At 33.5% G+C, this 25,499-nt stretch overlaps 2 protein-coding genes and 2 non-coding genes across 4 annotated transcripts; 2 read left to right on the top strand and 2 right to left on the bottom strand.

Annotated features, from left to right (window-relative positions):
- Nucleotides 1-6,222: 6,222 nt before the first annotated feature.
- LOC139430185 (uncharacterized) lies at nt 6,223-6,999 on the top strand. Its single transcript, XM_071196848.1, has 2 exons — nt 6,223-6,458; nt 6,540-6,999. Exons 1-2 carry the CDS (start codon nt 6,223-6,225, stop codon nt 6,997-6,999), a joined length of 696 nt encoding a protein of 231 aa, XP_071052949.1.
- Nucleotides 7,000-7,663: 664 nt separating this feature from the next.
- Nucleotides 7,664-7,736, top strand: TRNAA-AGC (transfer RNA alanine (anticodon AGC)). The gene has a single exon. It is a non-coding gene; the product is annotated as a tRNA-Ala (tRNA).
- Nucleotides 7,737-16,654: 8,918 nt separating this feature from the next.
- Nucleotides 16,655-16,727, bottom strand: TRNAA-AGC (transfer RNA alanine (anticodon AGC)). Its single transcript has one exon. It is a non-coding gene; the product is annotated as a tRNA-Ala (tRNA).
- Nucleotides 16,728-23,897: 7,170 nt separating this feature from the next.
- On the bottom strand, nt 23,898-25,207 carry LOC111415582 (uncharacterized). Its single transcript, XM_071196940.1, has 2 exons — nt 24,749-25,207; nt 23,898-24,694 (listed from the first exon to the last, which is right to left on the bottom strand). Exons 1-2 carry the CDS (start codon nt 25,205-25,207, stop codon nt 23,933-23,935), a joined length of 1,221 nt encoding a protein of 406 aa, XP_071053041.1. The 3' UTR covers nt 23,898-23,932.
- Between the last annotated feature and the right edge of the window lie 292 nt (nt 25,208-25,499).

The following is a 25,499-nucleotide window of genomic DNA, read 5'->3' as shown; positions in this document are numbered from 1 at the left end:
AAATTATAAAATATAATCATTTTATATTATTTTGAAATTTAACAAATTCCTTTGTTAGAATTTTTGTTGTAATGAACTTATTTTATTAATAAATAAATTTAATATGCGATTAATTTTATGATTCACTCGACAACAACAAATTGTTTTGTTTTGAATTAAATAACAAAACAAAGTTAGTTTCGTTTCTATTTTTGTTTAGTATAATAAAAATCTATAGAAGCTTTAAAAATCAATCAATAACAAACAGTAAATATACCTGCACTACAGTTGTTCGACGTTAATGTTACGTTTCTTTTGTTGACGTTCCCATAAATAGAGAAACGAAACGAATAGAAACACGAAACAACACTTCGAAAACGTGTTTATCGAATGCCAGGAGAGAACAAATAACCAAATAATTCGTATTCGGGGCCATTAGTATCACAAAGGGCTCCATTATTCAATGCCATTTCGATCCCGATATTATTTTTACCGACTAAAAGCCATCGGAGGAAAATACAATAAAAATAGATTAAAAAAAAAAATAAAATTTACTACTATTTTAGTGTGTAATTCATTATTAATCGGATTTAGGGAAAATGGGGGTGATTAAATATTTAAACGGTAAATTTTCAATTTGGACCAAAACAAGACACCGGGATTTAACACGTTTGGGTTTGCGGATTTAGGAGAATGTGGGTGTTGGGATCCATTCAAATAGTGAATTAATAATCATTTGGGAATCAGAACAAATTCGGTGTAAATTGAACCAAAAATACAAATGAATCAAAACATTACAGAATGTGATGTTTCTAATTTTAAAACAAGAATAAATTTAAAAATAACCAAACGATAACATTGAAATATAGATGGATTGTTATTGTTTTTTAACAAGGAAAATATTATTATTCGAAAAAAAATTCAATCCATTTTTTATGAAAATAAAAAAAAAACGTTAGCTCATGGTGACATATATTGTAAAAAAAATATGAAACAATGAACGTGGATGTAAATTGAGTTATTGATGACGTAGTTCAGGTGTGGTGCATTTATAACATCCAATTTTTTGCAAGAAAATAAATTTTATTTTAAATTGAAATATTTGAAATTGATTTGAAGAAAGCAACAATTCGTACGTTCAATTTGGGTGCAAGGTCAAAAAATCTACGGCTTCTAGTTGGTTTGAGAAAATTCTTAAGGGAATTGGAAGGCTGATTGCTGCCTGGCCTACAATACTACTGCACTACTGGGCGTACTTTGTCCTCCACTATATTGCGATTGAATCGGCAACGAACCAGTCCTGGGACGTGGTTACTTCAAATTCTCAACAGGGTTAACAATAACCTACGTTCAACTTCAGAATGACACAATTGCTTCTTCACGGAATCACTTTTTGTGTAATTCAATAATAGTATATAAGCAAGAAGTGAAAGCCTCAATACCTTCAAAATTTGAATTAACAATTGTATCTCAAAAACTTTAAGTGATTTCTTAAAACGAATACTTTTATCGAATATAAAAAAATAAATAATAAGAAAACTAAAGTGAAAACTCGAAGAGCAATCATCTAACAAGAGAAGCAACTTGTTAATGGCCAAACAAGCGCCAGCGGGACGACCCTCTCCAATTTAAAACTTTATCCAACTTTACTTAATAACTTAAACATAATTATGAAACTTTGTGGGAATCTTTTATAACTACAATAGGAAATTTCCTAATTGAAAATTGATATTTAATAATAATTAGTTTGAAAGAAATAATAAATTATCCGTTGATATACGATAATAATAATTATAATTATAACTCGCTTTTCACTTCATTGATTATGGGAAGATATGAAAAACGTTGATTATATCTGACAAATAGGTGTGATTTGGCACGTGCGTGAAGTGATCTTGGACATTTATTAAACGTAAAGTAAAATTCAAAAATCAGACTCTGTTAAAGCGTTTTGCGCCATTATAAATTTTGAAGGGAAATTATATACCGTATGAGTCTTTTATGAGTAGAACAGAAAACAATAACTTAACTTTGAATTAACAACAGAAATATGTAATAATTACAGGTACCAGAAATAACAATAATAGAAAACCTAATTGAAAGAATGGACTAACTGGAGGAGTGGAAGGAAGAAAAGCAGATCCTAGAAAATAGAATCATGAAGCTACAAAAATGGGAAGAACAAAGGGAAACGAAAAGTAATACAAGAAAATCAAGGATATAATGGAGAAGATATTAAGGAAAACGATAGAATTGGTGAAATCTATAGAAATTCTAGCAGAACAAGCAAATACTATCCCGAACAGAAAGACTACGGTCGATAGCCCCTTTGGGTAACGTTTTTCTATACGTTTATACAGGTGGTCCATTTAACGTGAGACAAGCGATATCTCGAAAACGAAATTTATTTTTTTTTTCAAAAAAGAACTAAAAATCAAAATAACTCGAAAACGAAAAACGTTAGGTATCAATAAGTTTTATGAAAGTCAACATTTTTTTACGTACAATTAAAAGGTGTAATAAAAACTATAGCATTCCATTTAAATTAACGAAGTTTAAGTCTACTCCCGGTAGACCGGAAGTGACAGCCATCTTGAAAATATTTTAGATCGAAAGTTCCGAATAAAGAACCCATGCTACCAAAATTTTTAAACTGTACGAATTGTAGAACCTGTATGTACTACATATATAAAATAAATACTAAATGATTAGTACCAAAAAATTTATTATACAAAATTATGGCACTATCAAAATGCTGTTATTTTAAAAGGGTGTAACTGGACGTCTTGCTACACCCCTCACTTTGATATACATAAAAAATATACTAAATGATTAGTACAAAATTTTTTAATGTAGTACAAAATTAGTACATAAATAGCACTAAATTATGGCACCATCAAAATGTTGCTATCTTAAAAGGGGGGTGTAACTGAACGTCCAGCTACACGTCCCGCTTTGATATACAGGGTGTTTCATGAAGTTCTCCCGGCACTAATGGAGCATGTTGTTTAGGTGATTCAAAATTTTTAATGTAGCAGAAAATTAGCATATAAATAGTACAAAATTATGGTACTATCAAAATGCTGATATCTTGTGGGTGTAACTGAACGTTCAGCTGCTTAGCTTTACACTTAGCTTTTGACAAATACAAAAAAAATACTAAATGATTAGTACAAAATTTTTTAATGTAGTACAAAATTAGTACACAAATAGTACATAAATAATATAGTAGTGTGAAGATCGATACCGATAAGAGAGAGAGAGAGAGAGAGAGAGATGAAGAAGAGAGAGAGTAGGGAGTGCGAAGATATGGCACAGGTGTTTCATTGGGAAGATGATACCTTACTGTTTAACGCTGTGTCTAAACTAAAAGGCGCTGCACAATTATGGTTTAATGGAGCACAAGACCGGATATCAAGTTGGGTTGAGTTCAAAAAATTGGTCGTTGCTGATTTTCCTACTGCCGTTGATGACGTTGATATTCATTTTGAATTATCAAGAAAGAAAAAGAAACCTGATGAATCATACGAGAATTATATATATGTCATGAAAGCTATTGGAAATAAGGGTGAGATAAATGAAAAATCGTTGGTAAAATATATCATAATGGGAATACCTGATAGAGACTTGGGAAGTTATTAGCTATTAGTACACCATGTGATACTCAAGATTTATTATCAAAAATAAAAGATTATGAAGCAACCATGAAAAATATGTCCGATCGAAGGGGAAATACTCAACGAGATACATTCCATGATCCACAAGGTGATAAGTCAGTCAGTGCTTCTCGGAATGAAAGAAGGTGTTACAATTGTGGTGAAACTGGTCATATGACGACAAATTGCAGTAAACCAAAACAAAAAAAATGTTTCAAATGCAATAGAGACGGGCATATTGCGAAGGATTGTACTACACCAAGGCGAGTAAATAAAGTAGAACAATATACATGTAGAGATGAATATCATAAAATTGTACAGATTAATAAAACCGACATTGTAGCATTTATCGATCTTGGTAGTGATGTAGTTACAATACGCCAACAGGAAGCAGATGAATTAAAATTACATTATAAACCCTCTATTGTAAGACTGACAGGATTTGGGGGAGGAAAATGTCGACCAATAGGAGAATCCAATGTTGAAATAGTAATAGATGTAATAGAGATGACATCTGAAGTACTTGTTGTACCTGATTCGACCCAGAATAAACCAATAATAATTGGAAGAAGTGTTTTAGATAAACCTAATATCCGTGTTATAAAGGAATATAATACTTTGACGATAAGTCAGATTGAAGAAGAGAAAACTAAAGAAATTGAATATGTAGAAGTCGATTTAGATAATGAAGATTTCAATAAAGGTTGTAACCAAGCTGTAGCAGAACAAGAAATAGTAGATATAGCAAGAACTCAGATGAAAGTACAAAAGCAAAAAGTTGATGTAAATGCAGAAATACAAGAAAGTGACAAAATGGAGTTAGTTAATTTATTAGAAGAACATGAATGAAATGTTTGCGGATAAATATTCTGATTTGGGATGCACGGATTTGTTTGAGATGAAGATTGAAGTTACAAATACAAAACCAATATCAAGTCGTCCATATAGGCTAGCATATAGTCAGCGAGATATAGTCAACGATCAAATCGGTGAATTATTGAAAGCTGGTATTATTAGTCCTTCAACATCTGAGTATGCGAGTCCCGTTGTGCTGGTGAGTAAGAAAACAGAAGGAGAGCGTTTATGTATTGATTACAGGCGACTAAACGAGGTGACCCGAAAAGAGCATACACAAATGCCGTTGATAGATGAACAACTAGATAAACTTGCTGGTAAGAAATATTTTACTACTCTTGACCTAGCTAATGGATATTACCAAGTACCGATTAGTGAAGAAAGCAGGCATTTGACAGCTTTTGTAACAACAGATGGCTTGTACGAGTTTAACAGGATGCCATTTGGACTTGTTAACACCCCAAGTGTTTTCAACCGTTTAATGAGTAAAGTCTTGAGAAGGGTAGGACCAAATATTGCTCTTGTGTACATGGATGATATATTGATTGCGAGCAAAACTGTCGTGGAAGGTCTTGAGAAATTGAAAATCGTACGTTAACTAGTTTTTTTAGAAGATTCATTAAGAACTTTTCCATTGTTATTAAACCGTTGACAATATTAACCAGAAAAGATGAGAAGTTTGTTTGGGGAAGTGCACAAGAAAACGCTTTTGCATTACTAAAGAGGAGATTATGTGAAAGACCGGTTTTGGCATTATACAATCGTGGTTCTGAACTGGAGGTACATACTGATGCTAGTAAGATAGGTGTTGCTGGAATATTAATGCAGAAAACTGAATGTATGTGGAAACCAACATGTTTTTATAGTAGACAAACATCTGAGATCGAATCTAAATACTATAGTTACGAATTGGAAATGCTTGCTATAGTCGAGAGTCTAGAGAGATTTAGAGTGTATGTGCTAGGAAAACAAATTAGAATAATAACAGATTGCAATTCAATTAAACAAACAGTAAAGAAACAAGATATGTCACCGAGAATTGCTAGATGGTGTTTGACATTGTTGGAATATAATTATGTGGTTGAGCATCGAAAAGCCGAACAAATGAAACATGTTGACGCATTGAGTAGATGTCCTCAAGAAGAGGCTAGTGAACCAGAGATAGCTGGTTTGAACATTTTAATGATTATCGAAGAAGATTGCCTTATAACAATGCAAATGCAAGATGTAAAATTAATGACAATAACGCAAATATTGCAAAGACCCCCAAATAATAACGATGAGAAACAAATACATCACGATTATGAATTAATTAAGAACAGATTATATAGAAAATTGGGAGATGATAAACGTTGGGTTGTACCCAAAGGAATTATATGGAAGATCATTCAAAATAGTCATGATCGTATGGGTCATTATGGTGTGGACAAAACGATAAGTCACCTTAAACAATATTTATGGTTCCCTAAAATGAGGAAAAGAGTCACAAATTATATACGAGCCTGTGTAGAATAGTGCGTATAGGAAAATATCTGGAGGTAAGAAGGAAGGAGAATTGCATAATATAGAGAGACAACCAATACCTTTCCATACAGTTAATATCGACCTTTTAGGGCCGTTTCCTAAGAGTACGAAGGGTAACACACATCTTCTGGTATATATAGACAACTTTACAAAATATCTAATAGTAAGAGCAGTGAAGAATACAAAAAGTGAACCAGTCGTGAGGATTATGAAAGAAATACATAATACTTTTGGAAAACCAACTAGACTTGTATCCGACAGAGGCACGGCGTTCACCTCAAAGAAATTTACGGAATATTGTAAAATGAATCAAATCATACATATTCAAAATGCAACTGCGACACCACGTGCAAATGGACAGGTGGAACGTTACAACAGAACACTAATGACAGCAATATCTACAAGAAGTGAGAATGAGGATGGACGAGATTGGGATAAACGACTGTGTGAAATCCAATTCGCTTTAAATTCCTTACCAAATAGTGTCACGAAGAAAACACCTCATGAATAATTATTCGCTTACAGGCCTAGAAATGCTTTACAAAATCATTTGTTATTGGCGCTAACAGAAGATGAAGCTGTGAGTGAGGAAGAGATAACAGAAATAAGAACAGACGCACTACATGAGATTAGAAAACGACAGAAAGATCAAAAGGAAAGATTTGACAAACTACACATAAAACCAAGAAAATATCAAGAAGGAGACTTGGTGTTAGTAAAATGTGAAGCAACAGCTACTGGCGAATCTAGAAAACTGGCATTACGTTACAAAGGACCTTACGTTATCCATAAAGTTTTACCAAACGATAGATACGGGTTGAAAGATATACCTGGAGCACCAAGAAGTCAAAAACCTTATCATTCTGTTTTTGCATCCGACCGTATGAAGCCATGGTGTGTCATAACAGATCTGGACGAAGAAGGAGATGAGTCGACAGACAGCGAAGAAGAAATGAATTCGGAGGATGAGGGTGTCAGGGCCTAGGACGACCCAAATGGTAGCAAGGCCGAATGTGAAGATCGATACCGCTAAGAGAGAGAGAGAGAGAGATGAAGAAGAGAGAGAGTAGGGAGTGGGAAGAACGGTTAAGGGCATTAGTTTAGTAAGAGAGTCAGAGTTGAGTTAGAGAGCCGAATGTGTGAGGCGTTGGAAGTTATTTCGATTGTTATAAATTGATGACTTGTAGTTTACTGAGAATATTGTTAATAAAGTGATATCTAACAGTAGTATCAAAATGTTGATATCTTGAAAGGGGGGTGTAGCTGTACGGACCTTTTGTTTGAACGTTCTTGTAACTCTTTATCATGTAATTTATGTAGGGAAGTATTTAATAAAGACCTTTATCGATGCTGCATTTCTTTATTAATATTTATAATCATTTAATAATCAGCAATAGTTAATTCAACAAATTTTAAGCTTTTCCTAATATTGCTGATATTACGAAAAGCAAAGTAATTTTCTGATATTCCACAAACATCAATTTTGTGCTTTGTCATTACAATATCAAGAAATTATATTTTTTCAAAATTTTAAGGTTTTATCTTCAAGGAATTCAGAGAAAATTGTATCCACTGAGGAAAAAATTACATTATAAGGGTGTTGCTATCAAAAATTCAGATCTTAATTGCGTTTTCTCTGGTTTTTTATAGGGGGCGTAGCTCAGATGGTAGAGCGCTCGCTTAGCATGCGAGAGGTACCGGGATCGATGCCCGGCGCCTCCAAATTTACCTTTTAATTTTGTTTGAACGTTCTTTTAACCAACTATTCATCATATAATTTATGTAGGGAAATATTTAATAAATACCTTTAAGAAGTGTTACTGTGTTTTATTGAACAACCTTCAAGTTCCTTATTAAAAGCGTCTCAAGTACATGAAATTGGTAAAAGTTCTGTCCATAGAATTTTGAAAAGAAATATATTTACTGTTTCCCCTATAAGTTTATCCAGTTCAGGAATTGAACGAAGGTGACTTCAAAAATTCGGTGAAATAGTATGTGTAAAATGCGATGTTGATAGACATTTTCTTTTGAATGTTGTTTTCTCTGATGAGCTTATTTTCTACTTGAATGGTAAGGTTAATAGGCACAATTGTCGTTATTGGAGTGACGAAAATACACGTTTAATAAGAGAAGATCATACTCAGAGACCTCAGAAAATTAATGTATGGGATGGTATTATGGGTGAGAATGTAAATGGTCCATTTTTTATTAATGGAAATTTAGACGGAGACAGATATCTACAACTGTTAGAAAATCAAGTGTTTCCAAGTGTACGTGCCGTATGCCCTAATGGTATTGACAATAAGTGGTTCCAACAAGATGGTGCTCCTCCACATTTCGGTCGCGCAGTCCGAGACTTTTTAAGCCGCACGTTTCCAAACCCTTGAATTGGTAGAAGAGCCACCACGATCTCCCGATCTAACACCACTCGATTTTTTCTTTTGGGGGTTTCTGAAAAGTAGAGTGTATCCAACAAAACCAGAATCAATAAATGATTTGAAAAATCGTATACTTGAAGAAACCACCAATATCACTTGGGATATGCTCTTGATGGTTCAAAATTCCATTTATGAGCATTTGGGCATTGCGAGACCGAAGAAGGTCGACAATTTGAACATTTGTTGTGTTGCTTTTTTCATTACCAAGTTTCTTTTTTAACTATCTAAGAATGTAGTTTTTTTGACTCTTTAGTGATCCCCAAATTTTCAATTGTTTTTCTTGCTCGTTCAAAACTTATAGCACCGTCCCGGATGTTTTGGGAAGCCCTGTATAACATGGCAATTCAACTAATTGAGGCATTGTTAGAAATATTCCGATCGCGGAATAGCAGAAACGAGGACCGGAGACTTTGGTATAACTCGCAATTACGTGTTAAGTAGTTTGTATAGCATTGCGCACAGCTGTCACTGCTATAATATGGTCTGTTTATTTTAACCATCTCAGTCGACCTCATGAACTTTGTCAATGCGTGCGTTCTCGTTCCTTCTTCTGTTAGTACTTCTACTACAGTTTTCTTACTTATGCCTTCCCATATGAAGATTTCAACCCTCCTGATGTGCTAAAGTACTTTCTCTAAGATTCAGAATGCTGATCTTCGGCGTGAAAACGAGTTATTAAATGAATTAAATATTGATTTTAGCATTGTTTCACTATTTAGATATCAACTTGGTTTATCACTTGCTGAGACTGATATAGACTGTCACCGCATGGGATCGTTTATTGGTAAGAGTAAAAATCCACGACCCATTTTGGTTAAATTTGTTTCTTATAAATCTCGAACCTCTGTCTGTAGATCTAGAAGTAAACTGAAGGGGCCTAAGATTAGCATACAGGAGGACAAAAAAAGATTATTTTTTTAAATTTTAGAAACAAATTAGCAAATAAATTAAAATAGTGATAACGCAAGGTTCGAACCGACCCAGTTAGCGGTCGCAACAAGACCTGACAAAGCGCTGCAACTCAGCAGGTCCATCGATCAATTGCCGATTAAGGATCGATATCAGCAGTGCTCAAACAAGAATTGAGGACGCAAAATAATTGTTAATTTATTTTTTGTAAATAAGACACGATTGTTTTGGAATCAATCGCACAGTGCAGTTTTAAGGTTTTGTATATACATTGAAAATTTTTATAATAAAATTTAGTATGAATTAATTAACTACTCGTCTTTACTTCACCACCTTCCTACAACAGATAACCAGGCATAGTCCGGATCTGTTCACTGCACAGAATCATAATCTTTTGAAACTAGCCTGGGCTAAGTTTGGGAAGAGGAACTATTGGTTCTATGATGGGCGAATTTATGTTAAAAATAATGGTTTCATAAGGCAATCCTCAGACATAATTAATGTCCAGCTCAGTAATCGACTTTCATTGGTCAGGTCAGAAGAAACCGCTTAGAATGATTTATTTATTTTTGTTTTCTTTATGCTTTTATTTATTTTTTTACTTTCTTTTAATGTTAGTATAATAGTTCGCACGCTGGTATGCTTAATTTTCAATTTTTATAGCTATTGTTAATTTTTCCATTATTGTAGATATTCTTGAATAATTTTTCTTTTAGTGTTTAATTTGCTAACAATTTAATCTTTTTTTTTCTGTTTTCTCTTAAATTTAATTTAGTTTAGCTTATTTTATTTATTTATTTATTTTTTTCTTTTTTTGCTTCAAACAAGTAGCTGTTTCTGATTATTATTACTTAGTTTTTATTATCTTGATTGATTAATTATTAATTATATAGTGATGTCGGGACTTTAGTGAACTTGGCGATTATTTATTGCGGTCAGGTTGTGATGTGTTAGGTATTTCTGAGACTTGGTTGAATGTTAATATATGTGATCAAATGATGTATATCAAAGACTACAATATTTTTAGAGTGGATAGATAAACTAGTGGTGGTGGAGTAGCGTTCTTTGTAAGAGATTGTTATACCTGTAGTATAATTGATGTTCAGTTTGCGCTGGAAATTGAACAGCTCTGGATTAAATTAGTTGTACAAGGAATTCGCATAGCTCTTGGTGTTTTTTACAGACCTCCTAATTATGATTTAAAGTTATTTACTGAAATATTCGAAAAGTCTCTTTCGTTCGTGCATCCCTTAGTTGATGAGATGGTGGTGGTAGGTGACTTTAACGTTAACTTCATGATTGAGAGTCCATCTTCTGTATCTCTTAGAAGTGCATTTGCGATGTTTGACTTGCGTGAGGTAGTTGAACTACCCACGAGGATCTCGGGCACTTCTGTATCCCTTCATGATTTGATCTTTTTATCTGATGGTCTGCTTGTTGTTAATTGTGGTACAATTGATCTTGGCTTCTCTGACCATATGTTGATTTTTTGTGAGCTGTCATTGCAAAGGGCGGGGGTTGTACCTAAGATAGTAAGATTCCGCAATTTGCGAGGTATTATCATGGACGAGTTTAATAGGGATTGAGATATTATGAATTGGAAGGTGGGGTATGACCTTTCTTCTATTGATGACAAGGTTAACTATTTTAATGAAAATATGATTTCCTTGTTTGATGTCCATGCACCCCTCGTTATTAGGACTCGAAAGAGGATCTCTTTGCCGTGGATTACTGCAAATATAAAGAAGATGATAGCTCTTCGAGAGTCTGCTCGAAGGCTTATAGGAGAACGAGAAATCCCGCACATTTTCAGTATTATAAGCAGTTCATTTTTAGTAATTTTGTCACGGGTGCTATTTGTCGTGAGAAAAGAGCTTTTATTGAACGGAGTTGTATGATGGAAGCTCCTAGTTTGATGTGGAAGACTTTGAGAAAATTTAATCTTGTTAAGTCGAATATCACTGATTTACCTCCCCACCTGGCTGACCCTGATACTGTGAAGTTCGTTTTTTCTAAATTTGTTGCTGATGTTGTTATTAAGCCTGACTCGGAGTTATTAACTTTCTATCATACCAATTAATTAAATCGTGACCGTACCTTTTACCTTCAAGAAAGTGTCTGTGGCTTCTATTGAACGGTATTTGCTTTTGTTGAAGTCTACTAGTGTTGGCTCGAACGATATTTCTCTAGATTTGGTTAGATTGTGTTGTCCTCGTATTTTGAATGTTCTCTGTCATATTTTCAACTTTTGTCTAATAATGTCGATTTATTCTAAGGCATGGAAATGTGGTCTGGTGACTCCTGTTCCTAAAACGAAACCAGTTAAAGAGCTTAAAGATTTGAGGCCTATTACCATCCTCACGGTTTTGTCTAAAGTGTTAGAGAAAAATATGGCGGAGCAACTAAGGTTCTTTTTGGATACTTATAATAGTAATATACTTATAATATACTATCAAATAAACAATCTGGTTTTAGGAGTCAGTATAGCTGTGCCACAGCGCTTCTTGACTTGACTGATGATATATATAGAGGTCTTGATGCTGATAGATCTACTGTGCTTGTGTTGCTTGACTTTAGTAAGGCATTTAATATATTGAATCAAGACCTTTTATTGGCTATTCTTAAGTTTGTTGGTATATCTGAGTATGCTATTTCTTTGTTTAACAGTTATCTGTTTGATAGAACGCAGGCGGTTAAGGTGGGGTCACTGTTATCTGATTCTATTGAATTGGTTGGATCTATTCTAGGTCCTATCTTTTTTACAATCTATACCAGCAATTTATTCTCAAAGTTAAAGTATTGTTCATATCATCTTTATGCTGATGATTCCCAACTGTATCTACATTTCCTGCTTGGTGAGCGATCGGAAGCTTATGATAAAGTAACGCAGAAGTTAAATCATTTATATATGGAAATTAAAAGACATGCTCTTTTGGTCAACCCTGACAAAACTCAATGTATTTTATTTACTAAAAAGGGTAGTTTATTTGTCAATAAGGATGATATTAATATTAGGATGCTTGGAGTATAGTTGGGACTAACCAATTCGGTTAAGAGTTTAGGTCTTATTATTGATGATCAGCTTGCGTTTGGTGAGCATATTAATGTATTATGTAGGCGTGTTTATGGTTCCTTAAGAAGGCTCTATTGTAGTAAGATGTTTTTATCGCAAGGTTTGAAACGACTTCTTTGTGATCCTCTTGTATTGTCTCACTTTAATTATTGTGATGTTGTATTTGGTTCATCTTTGTCCCAGGAGAGTTTAAGGAGGGTTCAGGTTGTGCAGAATTCGTGTCTTCATTTTATGTATAATCTTCGAAGAGATGATCACGTATCGCAAGTTTTGTTATCTAGTGACTGGCTGAATATGCGACAGAGGGTTATGGTTTACTACTTGTCTTTCATCTACGGTCTTATTACATCCGGCAAGCCGCCTTATCTGAGTCGTAAAATTACGTTCAGGACGGATGTTCATAACTTGAATGTCCGGCACAGCTTTTGTTTAAACATTCCTTCGCATAGGTCTTCAAAATTCAAGTGTTCATTTTCGTACTAGATTGCTCGTTTTTGGAATTTGATTCCTGCTTCTGCGAGGTTTTTACGCGAGAGGGTGTTTGATATATTTTTGTAATGCGCAATTTTTTTTTTGTGTGTTTAATTGGAATGTTTCTTTTTATTTTTTTTTGCATTGTAACAGTTGATATATTATTTACTTTAGTTATTTTTATAACGGTTATTACTACGGTCTTTCGATGTTTGCCTACCTTATAGGGTGCAAGTTAAATCAGTGGTATTTTCCCTTTTCTGCTCTTGCACCCATTGAGCTTGAATTGTGAATTGTATATTTCTTGTTTGATTCTTATTTTGTTATTAATTTGGCTCAATAAAGTATTATTATTATTATTATAAACAATTTTTTATGCTAAATTATTTGGGTTATCAAAAACTAAAAATCTACGGCTAATGATGATACCTCCAAACGTTTTCAAATTAGATATATGACGCGCCCTATACATATATACAAATATAACTACAATTAAAACATCATTTAAATTGATTCTCTAACTTATAATATACAGGCTGGTTCAGATTTTAATCGGAAAACTTTACTAGAAGATAGTACTTGCCAAAATAATATAAGTTTTCTATATAAACAATGGGTCGCAACTCTTTTGTTTTCGAGCTATCAACCATCAAAGTTGAGCCAAAAATTTTCATTTTATTTTTTATTTCGGCTATAAGTAGACCGTAGAATTTGAAATGTTGTACGTAGTTACTACTGATTGACTACATTGGTTGAGCTTCCCTAACGCCCTCTAAGGGGATGAAATTTACAACCACTTTGATTTTTTTTATAAGATCTTTTTAACACACGCTTATTCTTTAATGGTACTTTTTTGTCTCTTTAGTTTTTTTCTTGAAGTTAAAAGTTTGCGACCCTATATTTGTATAAAATACTTGTGTTATTTTGGCAAGTACTACGCCCTAGAAAAGTTTTCCGATTAAAAGGATGTAGTGAAGGACCATGGAGCTTGTTATTATTGCCAAGACTTTTCTATTCGTATGCGAAACCGAGTGTGGGCATCTGAACGCTGCTTTTCGAAATTATATTTTAAGTGGTCTGTCATTCTAAAATCTTTGCCCAGAGTTACGTCTAAATACCTTCAGCAGCGTACGCTACAGACTTGTAGTACGTTCACCTCGCAACTCATTGTCCTCTGCTCTCCATTTGCGATAAAAATCACACTTTGCGAAAGTATGTCCCCAGGAGGCTGTTTACTGAAGGTTTTGGGCGCATTTTACCTCACACCAGGGGGCTGAGTTAAACGCGTTCCTGATGTCGATCATTACCATCATGCAAAATTATGTACGGTTGAGTGAGGGTAGAGTATTAGTGTTCTCTTCTAATACTCTAACTGATAGTCGATTATGCCAACGCAGGCTCTACATACTCTTTGGTGATATTATCCTTCCAGGAGCTCTTCTGGTCTTCAGCTGGGAAAAGGTGCTCATCATCTCCTCCTTGGTGAAGGTATCGTCTTGCTTCTCTATCTGTATTGGCGGTTCACTTCTGTTAATTTCTTCCCAGGCAGCGAGGAAAAGCTTACAGTACTATCTTTGGATGACGTCCTCGTCAAGTTATGTCAAGTTTCAGGTGCCAATTCTTTTGATACCCCAATTATAGTACTCAAGCTCTTTACAAAACTTTTTCTACTTGTATTCGTTGAATTTCTTAATCATAATCGTTAGATCTTGTTTTGTTTTTATTTATTTATCACTGTTCCTCTTTTTCTGTTGTTGTTTGTTTACTTCTTCTCCCTGTCTCCTTCATTTTTTGGCTATATACTGGGTGTTCAAGTAACCCTATATTCTTTATTTTATTCTATAATTTATGTTGGTATTTCTTCTTTCTTTTATTTAAATTAAAACCAATCAATAGAAATTCAATTCTTTCATTTATCATACATATTTATTATTAATTCTTTATTTAATTACGAACCAACACCTTCTTTAAAGTTTTCCGGTTATTTGCCGCGCGAACACTGGGAATGCTTCAGTGCTCGCTCTGTGTCCTACAATTTATCAATCTGGCCATTTTGGATTGCTATTGCACTCTTTTGCGCTTGCTACCCGTAACTATTCTATCTCCGTTGCTTGTCTAATCCGCTAATATTTATTGTTTTCTCTCTTTCATCTCTCCTTCCTCTCGTGGTTATCTTTGCCCCCTTTGATTCTCTCATATTCGCTGTATCTCCTTCGTTCTCGCATTATCTTTGTTTATTGTTAACAACGTTATCTCTTGTTTGTCTTAAACCTTCGATAAGCTCTGCCTCATTTCTGCCCTGCATTATCTTATTTATTTTCACAACAATTCTTTCGTGCGGTTTTTCTTGGTCCTACCGTGGTTCGCTGCTCTACTTGCGTCTTACCTGTTTGGTGTTTTGAAGATTTCGACTCTAGCTACTGCTAGCATGAACATTATTTCTACCTTTGATTATTTCTCTTTCTCCTTATTTGTTCTTTACCGTTCGTTTTTGCCTTTGCGGTCATCTCTATTTCAGCGCATTCATCCGCTACTTCTGAGATTATTGAGTAAAACTTTTTGTATTCTGTTGAATACCTTAATTCATTTCCCTAGCTTCAACTTCTACCATTAATACTTTTATTTGGAATGAGTTTTATCAAAACGGGTATCCCCACACTACCTTTATTTTTTATACTGCTTTGCTTTCTATGACTTTTACACCAATCAATCATAGGACCCATGTGGTCCCTCTTCTTCCCTTTGTTCTTTCTCTGTCTCTGTTTTGGTTTGTGCGTATTGACTACATCTTTCTTTCCTCTTTTCAGGTAATTTGGTAATTTGGTATCTCCTTCGCCCCTTATACACTTTTTCATCTCCGTTCTTTTTATAACATTTCTTGTCAATATCTTTTATTAGGTCCAACATTTTTCCTGTTGTATCCTCTTATCCCCTCACCTTTCGCACAGCCCTCTTTTTGTACTTGATTCGACATATTCAGAACATAATGACATAAAAAAACTTTCACTCAACTTTCACAAGCTAGATCTTAACATTACATTAAGTAAACTTAGTCGATAATTTTTATCATTTTATTCATCGTCCCTTATTTTTATTCTAGTTGGGATTATTTAAAGTCTATGTGGATGCTAAACTCGATTGCGCCACAATTGGTCAATGTAGCACCTGAAGGCAGCGACAATGAAACTAAGAATGGCGATAGCATGTCAATTTTTCTGCAACTCAAAGCCACTGCTTCGGCTGATTTAGAAATAACCAGCAGTCTTGTTAACCTCTTAGGAATAGTACAAGTTGGTGTTGGTACTTGCATAGTTATTGATGTTGATGAAACTTCGAAGACTGAAAATTCGGTGATTGATACTGTCACTGGTAATTCAGGAAGTAGTTTTAATGATTCGATCTTTAGTGGTTTACAAGAAATTCTTACAGTTATACAGTGTGTTAATTAATTATCTGCAACCAATATCACCGTATTTTTATTGCAATACGCGATTTGCGTATGATGCGTATTGCACTGTGATATTGGTTGCATACTTGCAATGATGACGTCGGGTACGATAATAAATTAACACACTGTATTAGGAAAAGCTTAAAACTTGTTGAATTAATTATTGTTGATTGTTAAATGATTATAAATATTAATAATGCAATGCAGCATCGATAAAGGTCTTTATTAAATATTTCCCTACATAAATTACATGATGAATAGTTGGTTAAAAGACCGTTTAAACAAAATTAAAAGGTAAATTTGGAGGCGCCGGGCATCGATCCCGGTACCTCTCGCATGCTAAGCGAGCGCTCTACCATCTGAGCTACGCCCCCTATAAAGAACCAGAGAAAACACAATTAAGATCTGAATTTTTGATAGCTTCACCATTATAATGTAATTTTTTCCTGAGTGGTTATAAAGCACAAAATTGATGTTTGTGGGATATCAGAAAGGAAACGAAAAGGTAAAAGAACATTCAAGTTGGAAAACTACATTTTACTGTATATCGGAAAAGCGAAACAGGAAGGAGAACAATATCGAAGACATTGAATACGTAAGCGATAGAATGATGAGGGTGTCCATAACAATTGAAGACCTTGTAGCAACAACGTGGCAAAAAAGAAAATGTTTAAATGAAGAAAAATGGGAACGTAATTCAAGAAAATCTAAAAGAGCAAGAGGAGAAGAGTACATAAGTATAAGAGGAAAAGTAGTAAAAGCTCGTGTAACTGGAAAAAACTGCCAATGTAAATCACAATGTTTTGAAAAAGTTAACTCAGAAATTCGGGATGTTAACCATACAAACTTCAATAGCATCGGAAATAAAAAAGAACAGGATGAGTATCTGTGTGGAGTAAGACACGTACTGGAAAATCTCGCAGTGTGTCTAACGTTTACGCTGTAAGTACATAGCTTTTTTTAAATACTCATCTTCTATTACTTATAGTAAGTGCTCTACAATTTTAAAGACTCTCAATTTCTTTATATAGGTACGAATCGGAACAACAAAACTTAAAGTTTATAAAAACTCATAGAATATCCAGAAAGAGAGTAGAAATTCTAGCTTCTCATATTGGAATAACTAAATCACTGCATTAACTGATCAGCGGGGAAAACACCATAATCGCCCATATAATATTTCGCAAGAAGTAATGGTCCAAATCGTGACACACATTAAAACATTTCCACACCAAACTTCTCACTACACCAGGCAGAAGATTTAAAATAGATATTACTTATCGCCGAATTAAATATTCGTAAAATGTATGAAAGTTTACCGTGTCAAAAGCCTTTGTGAAGTCCAACAGGACAAGGATGGGATATAACCTCTATCTGTCGCGCTTAATATATCATCAACGATACAAGCTAAAGCAGTTGTACAGCTATGACCATGTTTAAATCCTGATTGAACGTCTTTAGAGAGGATCTTGTTTATTTCAATGTGTTGCTGCAATTGTACATTAACATTTTTTTTTAAATCTTTGACATTACGGTTAAGGATACTTATTGGGCACAGGTCAGACATGAAAATCGGATTCGCAACTTTCGGTATTGGACGCACAATCGACAGTTTCCAGTTTTACAGAAGGGAAAACGGTATTTTTAATATAAAAGTTAATAATATGAGTAATATAAATCGATAAAAATGGTATACAGCACATTAACAATCTTCCTTCCGATACAGTTGATAATTTGAGTGAACTACTTAAATTTTTATTTACGCCTGCGTTATTGTATCCAATAACTGTGTCATTCTAAAGACGCCTAAAGGTTTGAAACAATTTGTCTCCCTTTCGCATAGCTACTCTAAGTTCATAGAATATCCACTAGGTTTTATAATTTTTACAGATTTGAAAGGAGCATGAAGATCCAAAAGTGTTAATATATTTTTATTAAAATTATTTACTTTATCATCAATGGGATGTAATTCGCAAAGAATGCGCCAAGGTAACGATTATAGATGGTCATAAAAAACCAACTTATTAAATGTTCTGAAAGACGTTTTCAAAAGGGGCGTTGCCGGAAAAATTCAAACATTTTATATCGGCATGGGAAAGTGTACCAAGTGATGAGCAGAATTTAAATAATTTAATATCGAGACTACTAACAGAAGAACAAAGAGTAGGAAGAGAAGATAACTCTGTAGCTTTAGTAGCGAAGAAAGAAGGAAGGAAATGTTTTACCTGTGGTAAAGAAGGGCACCTAAAGGCTCAATGTAGGAGGACAATTGAATGTTTCTATTGTAAGAAAGAAGGGCACAGAATGAAGGAAAGGAAGAGAGAAGAAAAAGAGAAACTGAAAACAATGAAAGAAAACAAAAACAAGGTGAGAAACAAGCCGGTTTAGCGTTGATTGCATTGTCCGAAGCATAAATAAACACTGTTTGTTACTTAGACACTGGTGCGTCACACCACATGTGTAATAAGTTGGATTTGTTTGATCGATATGTATCATTACATAGTCACAAAACAATAAAAATTGGTGATGGGACAACAATGAAGAATACTGGAATGGAAACTGTGAGTATGTTAGCTTATAATAGAAAAAGCTTTCAACCAGTTACACTTCAAGATGTGTTATATGTTCCTGATTTGAAGATTAACTTATTCTCACAAGGAAGTGTGCTAGATAAGGGAATTACTCTACGGTGACTCTAACAAGGCAAAGTTAATATTGAAGAAAGGAAACACATGTGCAACTGCTAAATGAAGCGGCAAGCTTTTTAAAATGATTTTTAAAATAGATAAAAATGTATTGGAGAGAGATAGTTGCTTATTGGCAAAGGAAGAACGTAATTTAAACTGGTGGCACAGAGCAATGGCTCATCAAAACTTTTAACAAATTAAAAAGGTTTTAGAGCAGAACAATATTGTCGTAAAAGAAACCTCAACGTTTTGCAGTTCATGTGTGCAGGGAAAGCAACATAGAGAAACTTTTAAAATGAGCTTATCGAGATCAGACAAGATAGGTGAAATTATTCATATGGATTTGTGTGGTCCCATGAAGGAGTTATCGCTTCAAAATATATGGTTCAAAATATATGTTTCTCTTAAAGGATGATTGTTCTAATTATAAGACTGTTCATTTCTTAAAAAGTAAAGATGAGGTGTATAAAAAATTAAAAGAGTTCATAATTGAATTAAAGTACCAAATTGGAAGGGACATAAAAATCGTTAGAAGTGATAACGGAAAAGAATTTGTAAATGTTTCAGTAAAAAATCTATTAAAAGAATATGGAATCATACATCAGCTCACTGTACCTTATACCCCTCAACAAACGGAAGGGCAGAAAGAGAGTTTCGAACAATTATGGAAGCAACAAGAACGATGTTGTCTGAGAAAAAGATGGAGAAAAATGTTGGGCTGAGGCAGCGAACATGACTGTGTATTGTACCAGAAAGTAAAGAAAGCAATGTGAACAAGGAGACAGAAGAAATTGTAAGATTAGATTTTGAAGTGGAAAACGTAAGTGAGGTAGAGGAGGAAAATGAAGAGGGAACAGAGGAAAATGAAGAAGAAGGCCGTGAAGAGGAAGAAGAAGGAGAAAAATATGGTGATGTTTACAAGAAGAAAATGTAGAAGTTAAGAGAGAAGAGAGGTCTAAACGAGAAATAAAGTTACCGAATAAATTTAAAGATTATGTCAGTTATTTTACTGTTGATCAGGACGAACCCATAACATACGAAGAAGCTATGAACAGTGAGAACGCGTATGAGTGGGAAAGGGCAATAAAAAGTGAACTAAAAGCTTTAACAGATAATAAAACATGGGATTTAGTGAATAAACCGAAAAATTGTGAAATAGTGGACAGTAAATGGGATATTAATCAATTTAAGTGCAGGTTGGTGGCAAAAGGTTATCAACAACAGGGCTTACAGGAAGATCTCTACGCTCCAGTAGTAGTAAAATTAAAGACAATCAGAACATTATTGGTTATTTGTGCGACTAATAATTGGTTAATATACCAAATGGATGTTTATAATGCATTTTTGCACGGAGAATTGCAAGAAGATTTGTATATGTTTTTACCAAAAAATTGTATATTAAGATTTCAAAAAAATTAAAAAAATACGTATCAATTTATGTTGATGACATATTGATAACAGGTTCCATTCTTTAAAATGAAAGATTTAGGACTGTTAAGTTATTATTTGGGGATACATCTAATTCAAGATGAGACAAATGGAAAAATTACTCTTTCTCACACAGAGAGAAATTTATGCTTGAGTCAAGCATATTACACTTAATTCCAATAAAGGATTTGTTTGTATATCCGCAAAAATAATATAATCTTAAACCAAGAAACGGTGTAAAATCTTGTACCAAAAAGATGAATATTCTTAATTTTCAACAAATAATATTCTTGGTTGCCAAGAGTTTTGGAATTCTCCAGTTAAGAACAAAAATATTCTTGATGTAAAGATATATATGTAGTATTTAAAAGAAAAAAATGTAATCTTCTTTTTAATATTTTATCTCAAGACAAGAATAAATTGTTTTCGGTGAAGAATAATTTAGTTTTTAATTCAAGTATAGCTCAATATTTTTTGTTTTTAATCGAAGAACACCATGTATTTTATATGAATAAGCTTTTTCTTGGTTTAATAATAATAATTATATTTGAATGAAGAGGAAATATTTTTTCGCTTAATAATACTTATTTTTGAATTAATACGTATAGTTCTTGTTTCAATAACACCGCGTTATTTACCGCCAAAGATGTTTTAGCATAACTTGTAGGCCGAACATTTTACTTCTTAATAAAATCTCAAACATATTCTTTGCTAAATAATTGTTGCGTGCACTACTGAACTAAATAACTGCATAGCTAACAACTGTTTAGCAAACAAATAATAGAGAGCTTATTAAATCGTTAAAAGTTCTGCCTTTTAGATCATGCTAAAAGGAACCTAAAAAAAATCCTCCATATCACTACAATGTGCACTACAATGAATAAACCAAACTATAGTGACCACTGTGACCAAACTCAGTCTTTACTTCGAAATGAACATAACAAGACAACAAGATTAAACGTGTTCGAAGTCGGTTGGTCGTGGGTTACAAGTGCGCATACGCATCGATTTATCAAGAAAACCAGATTTTTTAACCAACAAATGCTTTACTTGGGTCAAGACGACTTTAATTTCGTTTTAAAATTGTTCCCTTTTTCTTAGGCCTTCTGCACACGGAGCTGCTCGTCATAGACGCGTATTAGATGCGATTGTAGGAAAGCGTACGCTTCAGTGCATCTCACGTATTTTTAAATAAAAACCTGCAAATAACGACGCGGCTTGGCGATTTCGTCTAATAAGACACTTAAAAGCGTCATGCAGCGACGCTTCTTATATGCCTAAAGATCCGCAAACAAACCGATCTTAAAACGTATTTTGTTCAGTACTTGCCAATATGTCAAGTGATGAAGAGGATCTACTTTTGTTAAATTATCTTCGTTCTCGTAAGAGAAAACAGAAATATAAGAGAAAATTTTGGGTGCATCCTTATATTGGCAAAAATATCGGCAAGAGACTATTTATTGCTGCCAAAGAGCTATCAGTAGACGACTCTAAATTTGAAAGTTTCTACAGAATGTCTAAAAATACGTTTAAAGAACTGGTGTTAATTGTAGGTCCCACCATTCAAAAACAAAATACTAACATGCATGAATGTGTTAGTGCAGAAGAGAGAATTTTGATAACGCTAAGGTAAGTAAAGTTATTTATTATAAAAACAATAATACAAGTTATATATTTAATTTTTAAAGAAAGTCATTTATATTACTACTACAAGCAGGTAAACTTTCTAAATTATGAATTATGTATCCAACCGTGGTGTCATAAATAGTGGAAGCTGAAGACGACGCAATACTAATCGGCGAAAGAGCGTGATTGCTTTGTGTGTTATCGTGCATTTGAAAATGATCTATAGATTGCTCTTGCTGCGTTAACAGTTGTTCTAGCAATACAAGTGTTTTAATTTTAAATTGTCGCATATTTTTGTCTGATAAGTTCTTTATGTCGGGTAATAAACTTAAAAGAAACATCCTTCGATCGTCATCTAAAGTTTTATTACTTTTCTTTTCTTTGATATAATCTAAAATAGCGTGATCGATTTCATCTTTTTCCTCTACATGTCTTCTCTTTCTTTTCTTTTTTTCAAAGTTAAAAGAACTTTCTTCAGAAGATTTCGTGACTTTATCGTTTTTATTTTCTTCAAGCAGGGTATAACTTAACTGAGGTTCAGGATTGTCTTCGTCGGTCTCTGTCACTATTTCACTTTCTTCCAACGAAATGTTTTCGGTTTTTTCTAAATGCTGAATGGGTCCTACATATGGCAAGACAAACTACATAATGTCATGTAAATAGTAAGGTTTTTTAGATTTTGCTGATGATCCGCTCGCAATTGGTTTAAGGCTGCGTACAAAACCATTCCGAATGTTTTTCCATTTATCTTTACAATCTGCCGCAATAAAAAATTCACGTGTTTATGAGCAGATATAGCGTGCTTTTCATATAATATACGTATACAACTATTTTTTTGTTTTAGATATTTAGCTACTGGATGTACATTTACTGCTCTATCTTTATATTTTCAAAGAGGTGAACGTACAGTGGGAAGTATTGTAGAACAAACTACAAAAGCGATAAGGAATGTGTTGAAGGAGCCATATATGTCGTTACCAAATACAGAAAAATGGGAACAAATAGCAAGCAGATTTTTTGAGCTATGGCAGTTGCCAAACTGTTTAGGAGCAATTGACGGTAAACATATCCGCATTCAGAAATATCCAAATTCCGGATCCACAAACTTTAATTATAAAAAGTATCATTCTGTTGTTTTGTTTGGCTGTTGTGATGCTATTGTTCACAACAATAGAATGCGGATATGCTGGCCGAAATAGTGATGGAGGCATCTTTCGGGTTTCCACATTTGGTCGTTGGTTGGAGAACGATAATACTTTGCCACCTTCAACAGAACTTCCAAACGACAGAAGTGGGAATAAATTCCCATATTATTTTGCAGCTGATAACGCATTTCCTTTGAGACAAAATATTATGAGGCCATACCCCGAAAAAAATATTAACAATAAAATGCGAATTTTCAATTACAGACATAGTCGTGGAAGAAAAACAATAGAATGTGCTTTTGGAATGATGACTCAAAAATTTCAAATTTTTTTAACACCTATACGAGTCCGCAAATATGAAACAATTATATCAATAATACAATGTGCATGCGTTGAAGTGATGATTGCAGTTCTATATTAGAGAAAGCAACAGATATGTTGAACATATATCAAACGGAAGAAGCTGATGATTTAGAAATATTTGAACAGTAATATTTTTTTTTTTTGCTTTAATATCTTTGATTTATATAACTATTTGTTTTCTAGATCAATAGCAGCTGATATGAGAAAAATTAGAAATAACAGAACTATTAATAAATTAAAGAGACAAATACACAATATTATATTTGATGCATTAGATGAAGAAATAGAATAAAAATTTCATATTTTGATATTATTTTATTTGAATAAGTATTATTTATCCATTTGCCATGGAACACATCCTTCATTATTAAAATATAACATAAACTCATCCCGTATAGCTCTAACTTGTGTTGAATATCGATTTCCCCCTTGATGAGAAAGACCATTTTGAAAAACCATGTTTTCACTTTGTTGTTCATTATATGTTTCTTTCATTTCTTTTCGTAAAAAATTGTGTAAAACACAACAAGCCAACGTAATAATTTGTACTTTTTCGGGGTTTAAATTTATTCTATTTAAAAGAATTCTGAACCTATTGGCCAGAATCCCAAAAGCGTTTTCAACTACTCTTCGAGCTCTACTCACTCTATAATTGAATATTCGTTGCTCTGATGTCATGTTACGGATAGGAAATGGTTTCAAAATTCTCGTAGACAGTGGAAATGCTGCATCTGCCACTACAACATGAGGAATTTCTAAATTTCGGCCAGGTAATGATTTGTTTTCAGGTATATTAAGGGGATTATTTGCATTAAATAATGCTCGGTATAGTGAACTATTGGCAAATACTCCACCATCAGATACTCGACCATTTGTACCAACGTCAATATATCTGAACAAATAGTTGGCGTCAACTAGAGCAAGAAGCACAATACTATGAGTGCCTTTGTAATTAAAATAAACAGAGCGAGCTGATTTGGGAGCATTGAACACAATATGTTTGCCATCCAGTGCTCCAATAGTGTTGGGAATATTCCAGCGGTTTTCAAAATCTTGGGCTATATTAAGCCAATCAGCAGTGACGGTTGGTACCTGAAAAGATCGACACTAAAATCTATACTTATATATTTAACAATTGAACTATACCTTTAAGTAGTCTTCTCTCAATGTATCATATATTGCTCTACAAACTTTTGGAACGAACAAAGATATTGTAGACTCAGACACTCTAAATGAGTACATCAAGCTACGATAACTTTCACCAGTCGCCAGAAATCTTAAAGTAACTAATAACTTATCTTTAGCAGATATGGACAGTCTCATGAAGGTATCCTGCTTTGTAATTATTGGACCAACACGGCACAATAAAAAATTAAAAGTAGATTCATCCATTCTCAGAAACTTTCTGAATTGTTCTGGATCAGTTAATTTAAAGCTTTTTTTAATTAACGACAAATTTCCTTGGGTTTTTTTCAGCCAGGGTCTTACCCACCATCTCCGGTTTATATTTTTTTTAGTACAAATTGTTATAATTAAACTTATCATTACTTTTTTTATGGCATTCACTCTTTTTTTCTTGGTAGTTAAAGATTTAATTCTCACCATTTTTATCTTTTTTATCAAAACAAAATCTATTATCAAACTGTCAAACTATAAACCAGGTAATCAAACATAATAATTGGGAATATCAAAAGTTACTAAAAAAAACCCTAAAAAATTGACGAAAAATAGAACTTGTTCTATCGACCATCAATTTATTGGTCAATCTGAAATTGACCAATTAATTGATCAATTTCTGTATTACACATAACAATAAATTGAAGGTCGCAAAATTGGTCAATAAATTGATGTGTGTAAAACCGTCATTACACAATTTCATTAGAAAAAAAGATGGCAC

The sequence above is a fragment of the Onthophagus taurus genome, chromosome 6 (assembly GCF_036711975.1).
Source record: "Onthophagus taurus isolate NC chromosome 6, IU_Otau_3.0, whole genome shotgun sequence".
Classification (NCBI taxonomy): Eukaryota; Metazoa; Arthropoda; class Insecta; order Coleoptera; family Scarabaeidae; genus Onthophagus; species Onthophagus taurus.
This window is presented reverse-complemented; position numbering and strand designations above follow the sequence as displayed.

Coding starts and splice junctions, on each gene's coding strand:
- LOC139430185 (XM_071196848.1), top strand. CDS start 6,223: ATGAAAGAAATACATAATACTTTTGGAAAACCAACTAGACTTGTATCC. Junction 6,459..6,539: donor CGAGATTGGGATAAACGACT/GTGTGAAATCCA, acceptor ATTCGCTTACAG/GCCTAGAAATGCTTTACAAA.
- LOC111415582 (XM_071196940.1), bottom strand. CDS start 25,207: ATGGTGAGAATTAAATCTTTAACTACCAAGAAAAAAAGAGTGAATGCC. Junction 24,695..24,748: donor TGAGAGAAGACTACTTAAAG/GTATAGTTCAAT, acceptor CGATCTTTTCAG/GTACCAACCGTCACTGCTGA.